Here is a 13454-nt window from a genome sequence, read left to right on the forward strand (position 1 = left end):
TACTGTCTGTGTAATGTACTGTCTGTGTACTGTACTGTACTGTACTGTACTGTACTGTACTGTACTGTACTGTCTGTGTACTGTACTGTCTATGTACTGTACTGTCTGTGTACTGTACTGTCTATGTACTGTACTGTCTGTGTACTGTACTGTACTGTGTACTGTACTGTACTGTCTGTGTACTGTACTGTCTATGTACTGTACTGTCTGTGTACTGTACTGTCTGTGTATTGTCTTTTACTTTACTGTCCTGTCCTGTCTGCTAGGTTGAGTGTATCCTGTCCTGTCCTGTCTGCTAGGGTGAGTGTATCCTGTCCTGTCTGCTAGGGTGAGTGTATCCTGTCCTGTCTTGTCTGTTAGGGTGAGTGTGTACTGTCCTGTCCTGTCTGTTAGGGTGAGTGTGTACTGTCCTGTCCTGTCCTGTCTGCTTGGGTGAGTGTATCCTGTCCTGTCCTGTCTGCTTGGGTGAGTGTATCCTGTCCTGCCCTGTCTGTTAGGGTGAGTGTATACTGTCCTGTCCTGTCTGTTAGGGTGAGTGTGTACTGTCCTGTCTGCTAGGGTGAGTGTGTCCCGTCCTGTCTGCTAGGGTGAGTGTATCCTGTCCTGTCTGTTAGGGTGAGTGTATCCTGTCCTGTCGGTTAGGGTGAGTGTATCCTGTCCTGTCCTGTCTGTTAGGGTGAGTGTGTCCTGTCCTGTCCTGTCTGTTAGGGTGAGTGTATCCTGTCCTGTCTGTTAGGGTGAGTGTGTACTGTCCTGTCTGTTAGGGTGAGTGTATCCTGTCCTGTCCTGTCTGTTAGGGTGAGTGTATCCTGTCCTGTCTGTTAGGGTGAGTGTGTACTGTCCTGTCCTGTCTGTTAGGGTGAGTGTGTACTGTCCTGTCTGTTAGGGTGAGTGTATCCTGTCCTGTCCTGTCTGTTAGGGTGAGTGTATCCTGTCCTGTCTGTTAGGGTGAGTGTATCCTGTCCTGTCCTGTCTGTTAGGGTGAGTGTGTACTGTCCTGTCCTGTCTGTTAGGGTGAGTGTGTACTGTCCTGTCCTGTCTGTTAGGGTGAGTGTGTACTGTCCTGTCCTGTCTGCTTGGGTGAGTGTGTCCTGTCCTGTCTGTTAGGGTGAGTGTGTACTGTCCTGTCCTGTCTGTTAGGGTGAGTGTGTACTGTCCTGTCCTGTCTGTTAGGGTGAGTGTGTACTGTCCTGTCCTGTCTCCTAGGGTGAGTGTATCCTGTCCTGTCCTGTCTGTTAGGGTGAGTGTGTACTGTCCTGTCCTGTCTATTAGGGTGAGTGTATCCTGTCCTGTCTGTTAGGGTGAGTGTATCCTGTCCTGTCTGCTTGGGTGAGTGTGTACTGTCCTGTCCTGTCTGTTAGGGTGAGTGTATCCTGTCCTGTCTGTTAGGGTGAGTGTGTACTGTCCTGTCCTGTCTGCTTGGGTGAGTGTGTACTGTCCTGTCTGTTAGGGTGAGTGTGTACTTTCCTGTCCTGTCTGTTAGGGTGAGTGTGTACTGTCCTGTCCTGTCTGTTAGGGTGAGTGTATCCTGTCCTGTCTGTTAGGGTGAGTGTGTACTGTCCTGTCCTGTCTGCTTAGGTGAGTGTGTACTGTCCTGTCTGTTAGGGTGAGTGTGTACTGTCCTGTCCTGTCTGTTAGGGTGAGTGTGTACTGTCCTGTCCTGTCTGTTAGGGTGAGTGTATCCTGTCCTGTCTGTTAGAGTGAGTGTGTACTGTCCTGTCCTGTCTGTTAGGGTGAGTGTGTACTGTCCTGTCTGTTAGGGTGAGTGTGTGTGTGACAGCCTATCGATCCTACCACTCTCTCCAGGTCAGAGATCTTCTTCTCCTGTTGGTGAATCTGGTTGTTCTTCATCTCCACAACATCCTTCAAGCTCTTCAAATCCTCCTCAATGTGCTGGTATGGGGCTAGGGTATCCTACACACACACACACACACACACACACACACACACACACACACACACACACACACACACACACACACACACACACACACACACACACACACACACACACACACACACACACACACACACACACACACACACACACACACACACACACACCGTGTTACCCCGCAGGGCTGGAGACAGAGCTAGTGTTCAGTTCCAGGTTCCAGGTTATTGGTAATGTGTTATAGTACCACTATGTGTTCGTCGGTGCTTCTTCTCAGTGCCTCTTCGAAGCGTTTTGCTTTGTCCCTCAGGCTGCTCTTCTGGAACAACAGGGTGTCCACCTGATCCTACACAACAACAACAACAACACATATTAGGATACCGTCAGTGTACAAAACACACACCAGTTGTTAGTAACTTGTGCCTTTACAATACCTGCAGAGAGAGTCTGAGCTTCTCAAAGTCTTCTTCCAGAGTTACCTTCTGCTGCTCATGAGACTTCCTTAGGTCTAGAGAGAGAGAGAGAGAGAGACAGAGAGAGAGAGAGAGAGAGAGAGAAAGAGAGAGAGAGAGAGAGAGACAGAGAGAGAGACAGAGAGAGAGAGAGAGAGAGAGACAGAGAGAGAGAGAGAGAGAGAGAGAGAGACAGAGAGAGAGAGAGAGAGAGAGAGAGAGAGACAGAGAGAGAGAGAGAGAGAGAGAGAGACAGAGAGAGAGAGAGAGACAGAGACAGAGAGAGAGAGAGAGAGAGAGAGACAGAGAGAGAGAGAGACAGACAGAGAGAGAGAGAGAGACACAGAGAGAGAGAGAGAGAGAGAGAGAGAGAGACAGAGAGAGAGATAGAGAGAGAGAGAGAGAGAGAGGTAGAGAGAGAGAGAGAGAGAGAGAGACAGAGAGGGGGAGAGACAGAGACAGAGAGGGAGAGAGACAGAGACAGAGAGGGAGAGAGAGAGAGAGAGAGAGAGAGCAGATACCAGTCATGTGTGCTTTTGGTTTTGCTTTCCTTTTGGGGACAATTCGGACAACTGGGGTCACCACAAGGAAAAAAGGCTATTTTAGGTTTAGGGGTTCGGTTTAGGGTTAGAATTAGGGTTTAGGAGATATGGTTTAGGAGATATTGTTTAGGAGATATTGTTTTCGGAAAATAGGATTTTGAATGGAAATCATTTGTTTGGTCCCTACAAGGATAGTAAAACCTACGTGCATCTTACCCCTCATGGTGCGAGCATGCTCCTCGTACAGCGTTGTCATGGTAATGTTGTGCATGTCCCTCAGCTCTTGAATGGCTGCCTCGTGGTTCACCGTCAGCTCATCCATCTGATTGGATGATTGATTGTTTGATTGATTGATCCATCATCACTTGCACAATTGTGTGATAAAAAAAAACAATTTCCCACCCTGTCCCTTTGACGAGCTCATGAAGAACGGAACTACATTTCCCATCATGCCTGTCAACAATTGTTAGGTTTGTTAATTGCTTTATAGGTAATGGAGTCTTAAATCATAACATAAATTACACCGGAAGAACTCTATTTCCCATGATGCCACAGTCCGTCACCTGCTCCTGCTGCTGGGTCCTGATCTCCTCCACCTCTTCCTGATGCTCCGCCCTCAGGTGTTCCGTCTCCTTTGAGTGACAGACCCTTAGCTCCGCCTCCACCGCCGCTAGCTCCTCCTCCTGCTGCAGCTGCAGCTCCGTGAGCTCCCGCTCAAACCCCACCTCCAGCTCTGCCTTCTCCTTTTGCAGCCTCTCCCATTGAGTGGTGTTAGAAGCTGGAGGGGACGAGTAGAGTGGTAGGAGGCGATTTGAATTGAAAAAAATAAACTATTTTAACCGACAAATGTCTGTTTTTTTTTTATTGACCAAGGAATGTTCCTTCTTTATAAAAATAACAAACTAAATACAGTAAAAATAAAGACCTGATGTGTTTTTCACTCACCGACTTCCTGTTTGATCCTCTGAATCTTCAGGGAGAGCTCTTTCTCCTTCTCTGTAGCGCTCTCATTCTGGTACACACACACACACACGCACGCACGCACGCACGCACGCACACACACACACACACACACACGCACGCACGCACACACACACACACACGCACACACGCACACACACGCACACACACACAAACACGCACGCACACACACACACACACACACACACACACACACACACACACACACACACACACACACACAACACGCACACGCACGCACACGGACACGCACACACGCACACGCGCACGCGCACACGCACGCATATGCACAGAGAGAGAGAGAGTCACATTTAACACCACAATAACATATGATAACATCTAATCAGTCACAAGATTAGCTGACACATCAGCCAATGTTCCTATTTACACTTTGTAGTTGATTAGTGTTTCTGACTCAATGCCACATAGGTCGTTTATTACCAAAGAAGTTGGTTCTAGCAGGCAGTTCCCCATAGGTCGTTTATTACCAAAGAAGTTGGTTCTAGCAGGCAGTTCCCCATAGGTCGTTTATTACCAAAGAAGTTGGTTCTAGCAGGCAGTTCCCCATAGGTCGTTTATTACCAAAGAAGTTGGTTCTAGCAGGCAGTTCCCCATAGGTCGTTTATTACCAAAGAAGTTGGTTCTAGCAGGCAGTTCCCCATAGGTCGTTTATTATCAAAGAAGTTGGTTCTAGCAGGCAGTTCCCCATAGGTCGTTTATTACCAAAGAAGTTGGTTCTAGCAGGCAGTTCCACATAGGTCGTTTATTACCAAAGAAGTTGGTTCTAGCAGGCAGTTCCCCATAGGTCGTTTATTACCAAAGAAGTTGGTTCTAGCAGGCAGTTCCCCATAGGTCGTTTATTACCAAAGAAGTTGGTTCTAGCAGGCAGTTCCCCATAGGTTGTTTATTACCAAAGAAGTTGGTTCTAGCAGGCAGTTCCCCATAGGTTGTTTATTACCAAAGAAGTTGGTTCTAGCAGGCAGTTCCCCATAGGTCGTTTATTACCAAAGAAGTTGGTTCTAGCAGGCAGTTCCCCATAGGTTGTTTATTACCAAAGAAGTTGGTTCTAGCAGGCAGTTCCCCATAGGTCGTTTATTACCAAAGAAGTTGGTTCTAGCAGGCAGTTCCCCATAGGTCGTTTATTACCAAAGAAGTTGGTTCTAGCAGGCAGTTCCCCATAGGTCGTTTATTACCAAAGAAGTTGGTTCTAGCAGGCAGTTCCCCATAGGTCGTTTATTACCAAAGAAGTTGGTTCTAGCAGGCAGTTCCCCATAGGTCGTTTATTACCAAAGAAGTTGGTTCTAGCAGGCAGTTCCCCATAGGTCGTTTATTACCAAAGAAGTTGGTTCTAGCAGGCAGTTCCCCATAGGTCGTTTATTACCAAAGAAGTTGGTTCTAGCAGGCAGTTCCCCATAGGTTGTTTATTACCAAAGAAGTTGGTTCTAGCAGGCAGTTTTTACATTTAAATAAGGGACCACGTAGGGCTGTGTAACTGGAAGCTCCTGGGTAACAGTTTCCCCTAGGTACAGATCTAGGATCAGCTTCCCCTCTCCCAGTCCTAACCTTAACCAGTAGTGGAGTAAATTCTAAACTGACCTAAGATCAGCGTCCAGGGACAACTTCTCCCTACACTGAAACTGAGAGTGGGACTGGGTGTAGGACTGCAGTGACACACAGACAGACACCAGAGGGAGCCATCATATCGCAAACGAGATAAAGAGACAAATTACTACAAAGGGTCTGGGATATTCGATGTACAAATTCTATTGATACAACAAAGTTACCTCATCTCACTCACGTCATCTCACTCCCCTTACCTCATCTCACTCCCCTCATCTCATTCCCCTTCCCTCATCACACTCCCCTCATCTCATCTCATTCCCTTTACCTCATCACACTCCCCTTACCTCATCTCACTCCCCTTACCTCATCACACTCACCTCATCTCATTCCCCTTACCTCAATCACACTCCCCTCCCCTCATCACACTCCCCTTACCTCATCTCACTCCCCTTACCTCATCTCAATCCCCTTACCTCATCTCACTCACCTCATCTCACTCCCCTTACCTCATCTCACTCACCTCATCTCATTCCCCTTCCCTCATCACACTCCCCTCATCTCATCTCATTCCCTTTACCTCATCACACTCCCCTTACCTCATCTCACTCCCCTTACCTCATCTCACTCACCTCATCTCATTCCCCTTACCTCAATCACACTCCCCTCCCCTCATCACACTCCCCTTACCTCATCTCACTACCCTTACCTCATCACACTCCCCTTACCTCATCTCACTCCCCTTACCTCATCTCACTCACCTCATCTCATTCCCCTTACCTCAATCACACTCCCCTCCCCTCATCACACTCCCCTCCCCTCATCTCACTCCCCTTACCTCATCTCACTCACCGCATCTCATTCCCCTTACCTCATCTCACTCCCCTTACCTCATCACACTCCCCTTACCTCATCTCACTCCCCTTACCTCATCTCACTCCCCTCACTTCATCTCACTTCCCTCATCTCACTCCCCTTACCTCATCACACTCCCCTTACCTCATCTCACTCCCCTTACATCATCACACTCCCCTTACCTCATCACACTCCCCTTACCTCATCTCACTCCCCTCACCTCATCTCACTCCCCTTACCTCATCTCACTCCCCTTACCTCATCACACTCCCCTCATCTCACTCCCCTTACCTCATCTCACTCCCCCCAGCTCACTCCCCTTACCCCATCTCAATCCCCTCATCTCACTCCCCTCATCTCATTCCCCTTACCTCATCTCATTCCCCTTACCTCATCTCATTCCCTTTACCTCATCTCACTCCCCTCATCTCACTCCCCTTACCTCTTCACACTCCCCTTACCTCATCTCACTCCCCTTACCTCATCACACTCCCCTTACCTCATCTCACTCCCCTCACCTCATCTCACTCCCCTTACCTCATCACACTCCCCTTACCTCATCTCACTCCCCTCACCTCATCTCACTCCCCTTACCTCATCACACTCCCCTTACCTCATCTCACTCCCCTCACCTCATCTCACTCCCCTTACCTCATCTCACTCCCCTTACCTCATCACACTCCCCTCATCTCACTCCCCTTACCTCATCTCACTCCCCCCATCTCACTCCCCCCATCTCACTCCCCTTACCCCATCTCACTCCCCTCATCTCATTCCCCTTACCTCATCTCATTCCCCTTACCTCATCTCATTTCCTTTACCTCATCTCATTCCCCTCATCTCATTCCCCTTACCTCATCTCACTCCTCTCACCTCATCTCACTCCCCTTACCTCATCTCACTCCCCGCATCTCATTCCCCTTACCTCATCTCACTCCCCTCATCTCATTCCCCTTACCTCATCTCACTCTCCTCATCTCACTCCCCTTACCTCATCTCACTCCCCTTACCTCATCACACTCCCCTTACCTCATCTCACTCACCTCATCTCACTCCCTTACCTCATCTCACTCCCCTTACCTCATCACACTCCCCTCATCTCACTCCCCTTACCCCATCTCACTCCCCTCATCTCACTCCCCTCATCTCATTCCCCTTACCTCATCTCATTCCCTTTACCTCATCTCATTCCCCTCATCTCATTCCCCTTACCTCATCTCACTCCTCTCACCTCATCTCACTCCCCTTACCTCATCTCACTCCCCTTACCTCATCTGACTCCCCTTACCTCATCTCACTCCCCTCATCTCATTCCCCTTACCTCATCTCACTACCCTCACCTCATCTCACTCCCCTTACCTCATCACACTCCCCTTACCTCATCTCACTCCCCTTACCTCATCTCACTCCCCTCACCTCATCTCACTCCCCTTACCTCATCACACTCCCCTTACCTCATCTCATCTCACTCCCCTTACCTCATCTCATCTCACTCCCCTTACCTTATCTCACCCCTTACCTCATCACACTCCCCTTACCTCATCTCACTCCCCTTACCTCATCTCACTCCCCTTACCTCATCTCACCCCTTACCTCATCTCACTCCCCTTACCTCATCTCATCTCACTCCCCCAAGTGACATGAGCCTACCAGACGAGCTAAATGATGTCCATGCTTGCTTCGAGGCAAGCAACAACAGCCGATGTGAGTAATACCTTTAAACAAGTCAACATTCACAAGGCCACAGGGCCAGACGGATTACCAGGACGTGTACTCAGAGCATGCTCTGACCAACTAGCAATATTTTCAACCTCTCCCTGACCGAGTCTGTAATGCCAACATGATTCAAGCAGACCACCATAGTCCCTGTGCCCAATAACACTAAGGTAACCTGCCTAAATGACTACCGACCCGTAGCACTCACATCTGTAGCCATGAAGTGCTTTGAAAGGCTGGTCATGGCTCACATCAACACCATTATTCCAGAAACCCTGGACGCACTCCAATTCGCATACCGCCCCAACAGATCCACAGATGACCCAATCTCTATTGCACTCCACACTGCCCTTTCCCACCTGGACAAAAGGAACACCTATGTGAGAATGCTATTCATTTACTACAGCTCAGCGTTCAACACCATAGTGCCCTCAAAGCTCATCACTAAGCTAAGGACCCTGGGACTAAACACCTCCCTCTGCAACTGGATCCTGGACTTCCCGACGGGCCATCCCCAGGTGGTACATGCTTCCTATTTGCAACAAGGCATTAAAGTAAAACTGCCACAAACGTATGGTAACAACACATCTGCCACGCTGATCCTCAACACAGGGACCCCCCAGGGGTCCGTGCTCAGTCCCTTCCTGTACTCCTTGTTCACTCATGACTGAGGCTAAGCACGACTCCAACAGCATCATTAAGTTTGCTCTATACCAGTGTACATATCCCAGTGTTTCCTGTCTCTCTGTACCAGTGTATTCATCCCAGTGTTTCCTGTCTCTCTGTACTAGTGTATTTATCCCTGTGTTTCCTGTCTCTGTACCAGTGTATTTATCCCTGTGTTTCCTGTCTCTCTGTACCAATGTATTTATCCCTGTGTTTCCTGTCTCTCTGTACCAGTGTATTTATCCCTGTGTTTCCTGTCTCTCTGTACCAGTGTATTTATCCCTGTGTTTCCTGTCTCTCTGTACCAGTGTATTTATCCCTGTGTTTCCTGTCTCTCTGTACCAGTGTATTTATCCCTGTGTTTCCTGTCTCTCTGTACCAGTGTATTTATCTCTGTGTTTCCTGTCTCTCTGTACCAGTGTATTTATCCCTGTGTTTCCTGTCTCTCTGTACCAGTGTATTTATCCCTGTGTTTCCTGTCTCTCTGTACCAGTGTATTTATCCCTGTGTTTCCTGTCTCTCTGTACCAGTGTATTTATCCCTGTGTTTCCTGTCTCTCTGTACCAGTGTATTTATCCCTGTGTTTCCTGTCTCTCTCGTACCAGTGTATTTATCTCTGTGTTTCCTGTCTCTCTGTACCAGTGTATTTATCTCTGTGTTTCCTGTCTCTCTGTACCAGTGTATTTATCTCTGTGTTTCCTGTCTCTCTGTACCAGTGTATTTATCCCTGTGTTTCCTGTCTCTCTGTACCAGTGTATTTATCTCTGTGTTTCCTGTCTCTCTGTACCAGTGTATTTATCCCTGTGTTTCCTGTCTCTCTGTGCCAGTGTATTTATCCCTGTGTTTCCTGTCTCTCTGTGCCAGTGTATTTATCCCTGTGTTTCCTGTCTCTCTGTACCAGTGTATTTATCCCTGTGTTTCCTGTCTCTCTGTACCAGTGTATTTATCTCTGTGTTTCCTGTCTCTCTGTACCAGTGTATTTATCCCTGTGTTTCCTGTCTCTCTGTGCCAGTGTATTTATCCCTGTGTTTCCTGTCTCTCTGTGCCAGTGTATTTATCCCTGTGTTTCCTGTCTCTCTGTACCAGTGTATTTATCCCTGTGTTTCCTGTCTCTCTGTGCCAGTGTATTTATCCCTGTGTTTCCTGTCTCTCTGTACCAGTGTATTTATCCCTGTGTTTCCTGTCTCTCTGTGCCAGTGTATTTATCCCTGTGTTTCCTGTCTCTCTGTGCCAGTGTATTTATCCCTGTGTTTCCTGTCTCTCTGTGCCAGTGTATTTATCCCTGTGATTCCTGTCTCTCTGTACCAGTGTATTTATCCCTGTGTTTCCTGTCTCTCTGTACCAGTGTATTTATCCCTGTGTTTCCTGTCTCTCTGTACCAGTGTATTTATCCCTGTGTTTCCTGTCTCTCTGTACCAGTGTATTTATCCCTGTGTTTCCTGTCTCTCTGTACCAGTGTATTTATCCCTGTGTTTCCTGTCTCTCTGTACCAGTGTATTTATCTCTGTGTTTCCTGTCTCTCTGTACCAGTGTATTTATCCCTGTGTTTCCTGTCTCTCTGTACCAGTGTATTTATCTCTGTGTTTCCTGTCTCTCTGTACCAATGTATTTATCCCTGTGTTTCCTGTCTCTCTCTGTACCAGTGTATTTATCTCTGTGTTTCCTGTCTCTCTGTACCAGTGTATTTATCTCTGTGTTTCCTGTCTCTCTGTACCAGTTTGTCTTGTATGTTTTTCCCGTTCTCCTGCTTTTTGCTATTTTCCTAATCCTCCCGGTTTTGACCGAAAAGGAGGACCCGGGCACGCCCCCATTCTCATCAACGGGGCTGAAGTGGAGCAGGTTGAGAGCTTCAAGTTCCTTCATCGACCTGGCCAAGGCTTTCGACTCTGTCAATCACCATATTCTTATATATGTGGACATCTTATATATGTGGTACTTATATATGAGGACATCTTATATATGTGGACATCTATAAGTACCTAGGTGCCTGGCTAGACTGCAAACTCTCCTTCCAGAATCATATCAAACATCTCCAATCCAAAATCAAATCTAGAGTCGGCTTTCTATTCCGCAACAAAGCCTCCTTCACTCACACCGCAAAACTTACCCTAGTAAAACTGACTATCCTACCGATCTACAAAATAGCTTCCAATACTCTACTCAGCATACTGGATGCAGTTTATCACAGTGCCATCCGTTTTGTTACTAAAGCACATTATACCACCCACCACTGCGACCTGTATGCTCATCCCTAAAGCCAAAACCTCATTTGGCCGCCTTTCCTTCCAGTCCTCTGCTGCCTGCGACTGGAACGAATTGCAAAACTCTCTGAAGTTGGAGACTTTTATCTCCCTCACCAACTTTAAACATCTGCTATCTGAGCAGCTAACCGATCGCTGAAGCTGTACATAGTCTATCGGTAAATAGCCCACCCAATTTGCCTACCTCATCCCCATACTGTTTATATTTACTTACTTTTCTGCTCTTTTGTACATCAATATCTCTCTACCTGTACATGACCATCTGATAATTTATCACTCCAGTGTTAATCTGCTAAATTGTAATTATTCGCTCCTATGGCCTATTTACTGCCTTACCTCCTCACGCCTTCTGCACACGCTGTATATAGATTCTTTTTTTTCTACTATGTTATTGACTTGTTAATTGTTAATTGTTTACTCCATGTGTAACTCTGTGTTGTTGTCTGTTCACACTGCAATGCTTTATCTTGGCCAGGTCGCAGTTGTAAATGAGAACTTGTTCTCAACTAGCCTACCTGGTTAAATAAAGGTGAAAAAAATATATATAGTCTCCACATTGACTCTGTACCGGTACCCCCTGTATAGAGCCTCCACATTGACTCGGTACCGGTACCCCCTGTATAGAGCCTCCACATTGACTCGGTACCGGAACACCCTGTATATAGCCTCCACATTGACTCTGTACTGTAACACCCTGTATATAGCCTCCACATTGACTCTGTACCGTAACCCCCTGTATATAGCCTCCACATTGACTCTGTACTGTAACACCCTGTATATAGCCTCCACATTGACTCTGTACCGTAACACCCTGTATATAACCTCCACATTGACTCTGTACTGTAATACCCTGTATATAGCCTCCACATTGACTCTGTACCGTAACACCCTGTATATAGCCTCCACATTGACTCTGTACCGGTACCCCCTGTATATAGCCTCCACATTGACTCGGTACTGGTACCCCCTGTATATAGCCTCCACATTGACTCGGTACCGGTACCCCCTGTATATAGCCTCCACATTGACTCTGTACCGTAACACCCTGTATATAGCCTCCACATTGACTCTGTACCGTAACACCCTGTATATAGCCTCCACATTGACTCTGTACCGGTACCCCCTGTATATAGCCTCCACATTGACTCGGTACCGGTACCCCCTGTATATAGCCTCCACATTGACTCTGTACCGTAACACCCTGTATATAGTCTCCACATTGACTCTGTACCGTAACACCCTGTATATAGCCTCCACATTTGCCAGTGTGTATAGTGTGTGTGTGTGTTTGCCAGTGTGTATAGTGTGTGTGTGTGTGTGTGTGTTTGTGTGTGTGTGTGTGTGTTTGCCAGTGTGTATAGTGTGTGTGTGTGTGTGTGTGTGTGTGTGTGTGTGTGTGTGTGTGTGTGTGTGTGTGTGTGTGTGTGTGTGTGTGTGTGTGTTTGCCAGTGTGTATAGTGTGTGTGTGTGTGTGTGTGTGTGTGTGTGTGTGTGTGTGTGTGTGTGTTTGCCAGTGTGTATCGTGTGTGTGTGTTTGCCAGTGTGTATAGTGTCTGTGTGTGTGTGTGTGTGTATAGTGTGTATAGTGTGTGTGTGTGTGTGTGTATAGTGTGTGTGTGTGTGTGTGTTTGCCAGTGTGTATAGTGTGTGTGTGTGTGTGTGTGTGTGTGTGTGTGTGTGTGTGTGTGTGTGTGTGTGTGTGTGTGTGTGTGTGTTTGCCAGTGTGTATAGTGTGTGTGTCTGTGTGTTTGCCAGTGTGTATAGTGTGTGTGTGTGTGTTTTCCAGTGTGTATAGTGTGTGTGTGTGTTTGCCAGTGTGTATAGTGTGGGTGTTTGTTACCTGTAGACAGTAGTGTTGGGAAGTAATGATGAAGGCTTGTAGTCCTAGCGTCGTCTTCCTCAGTTCCTCTCTCAGTGATGTCAGCTGATCCTCCTGCTCCACACAGCGATTCTGAAGCCTCTGGACCTATAACCATACCATAATAACACATATGAATCTCATATACAGTAGCATGATAATATACAGTAACATGATAATCTACAGTAACATGATAATATACAGTAACATGATAATATACAGTAACATGATAATCTACAGTAACATGATAATATACAGTAACATGATAATATACAGTAACATGATAATATACAGTAACATGATAATATACAGTAACATGATAATATACAGTAACATGATAATATACAGTAACATGATAATCTACAGTAACATGATAATACACAGTAACATGATAATATACAGTAACATGATAATGATAATATACAGTAACATGATAATAAACAGGAACATGATAATCTACAGTAACATGATAATCTACAGTAACATGATAATACACAGTAACATGATAATGATAATATACAGTAACATGATAATCTACAGTAACATGATAATGATAATCTACAGTAACATGATAATCTACAGTAACATGATAATCTACAGTAACATGATAATACACAGTAACATGATAATATACAGTAACATGATAATATACAGTAACATGATAATCTA

At 46.5% G+C, this 13454-nt stretch overlaps 1 protein-coding gene across 3 annotated transcripts in view; it reads right to left on the bottom strand.

Moving 5' to 3' along the window:
• The window catches only part of mtus2a (microtubule associated tumor suppressor candidate 2a), a 218864-nt gene that overhangs the window by 12584 nt on the left and 192826 nt on the right, over positions 1–13454 (bottom strand). For all 3 annotated transcript variants that reach the window (XM_052520106.1, XM_052520104.1, XM_052520105.1), the window contains exons 8-14: positions 12768–12893; positions 3834–3900; positions 3452–3666; positions 3105–3210; positions 2329–2402; positions 2142–2240; positions 1795–1914 (exon numbers count right to left, since the gene is read on the bottom strand). In XM_052520106.1, coding sequence (XP_052376066.1) covers positions 1795–1914; positions 2142–2240; positions 2329–2402; positions 3105–3210; positions 3452–3666; positions 3834–3900; positions 12768–12893 — 807 coding nt within the window. The remainder of the gene's footprint in view (positions 1–1794; positions 1915–2141; positions 2241–2328; positions 2403–3104; positions 3211–3451; positions 3667–3833; positions 3901–12767; positions 12894–13454) is intronic.

The sequence above is a fragment of the Oncorhynchus keta genome, chromosome 6 (genome assembly GCF_023373465.1).
Source record: "Oncorhynchus keta strain PuntledgeMale-10-30-2019 chromosome 6, Oket_V2, whole genome shotgun sequence".
In the NCBI taxonomy this organism is placed as follows: Eukaryota; Metazoa; Chordata; class Actinopteri; order Salmoniformes; family Salmonidae; genus Oncorhynchus; species Oncorhynchus keta.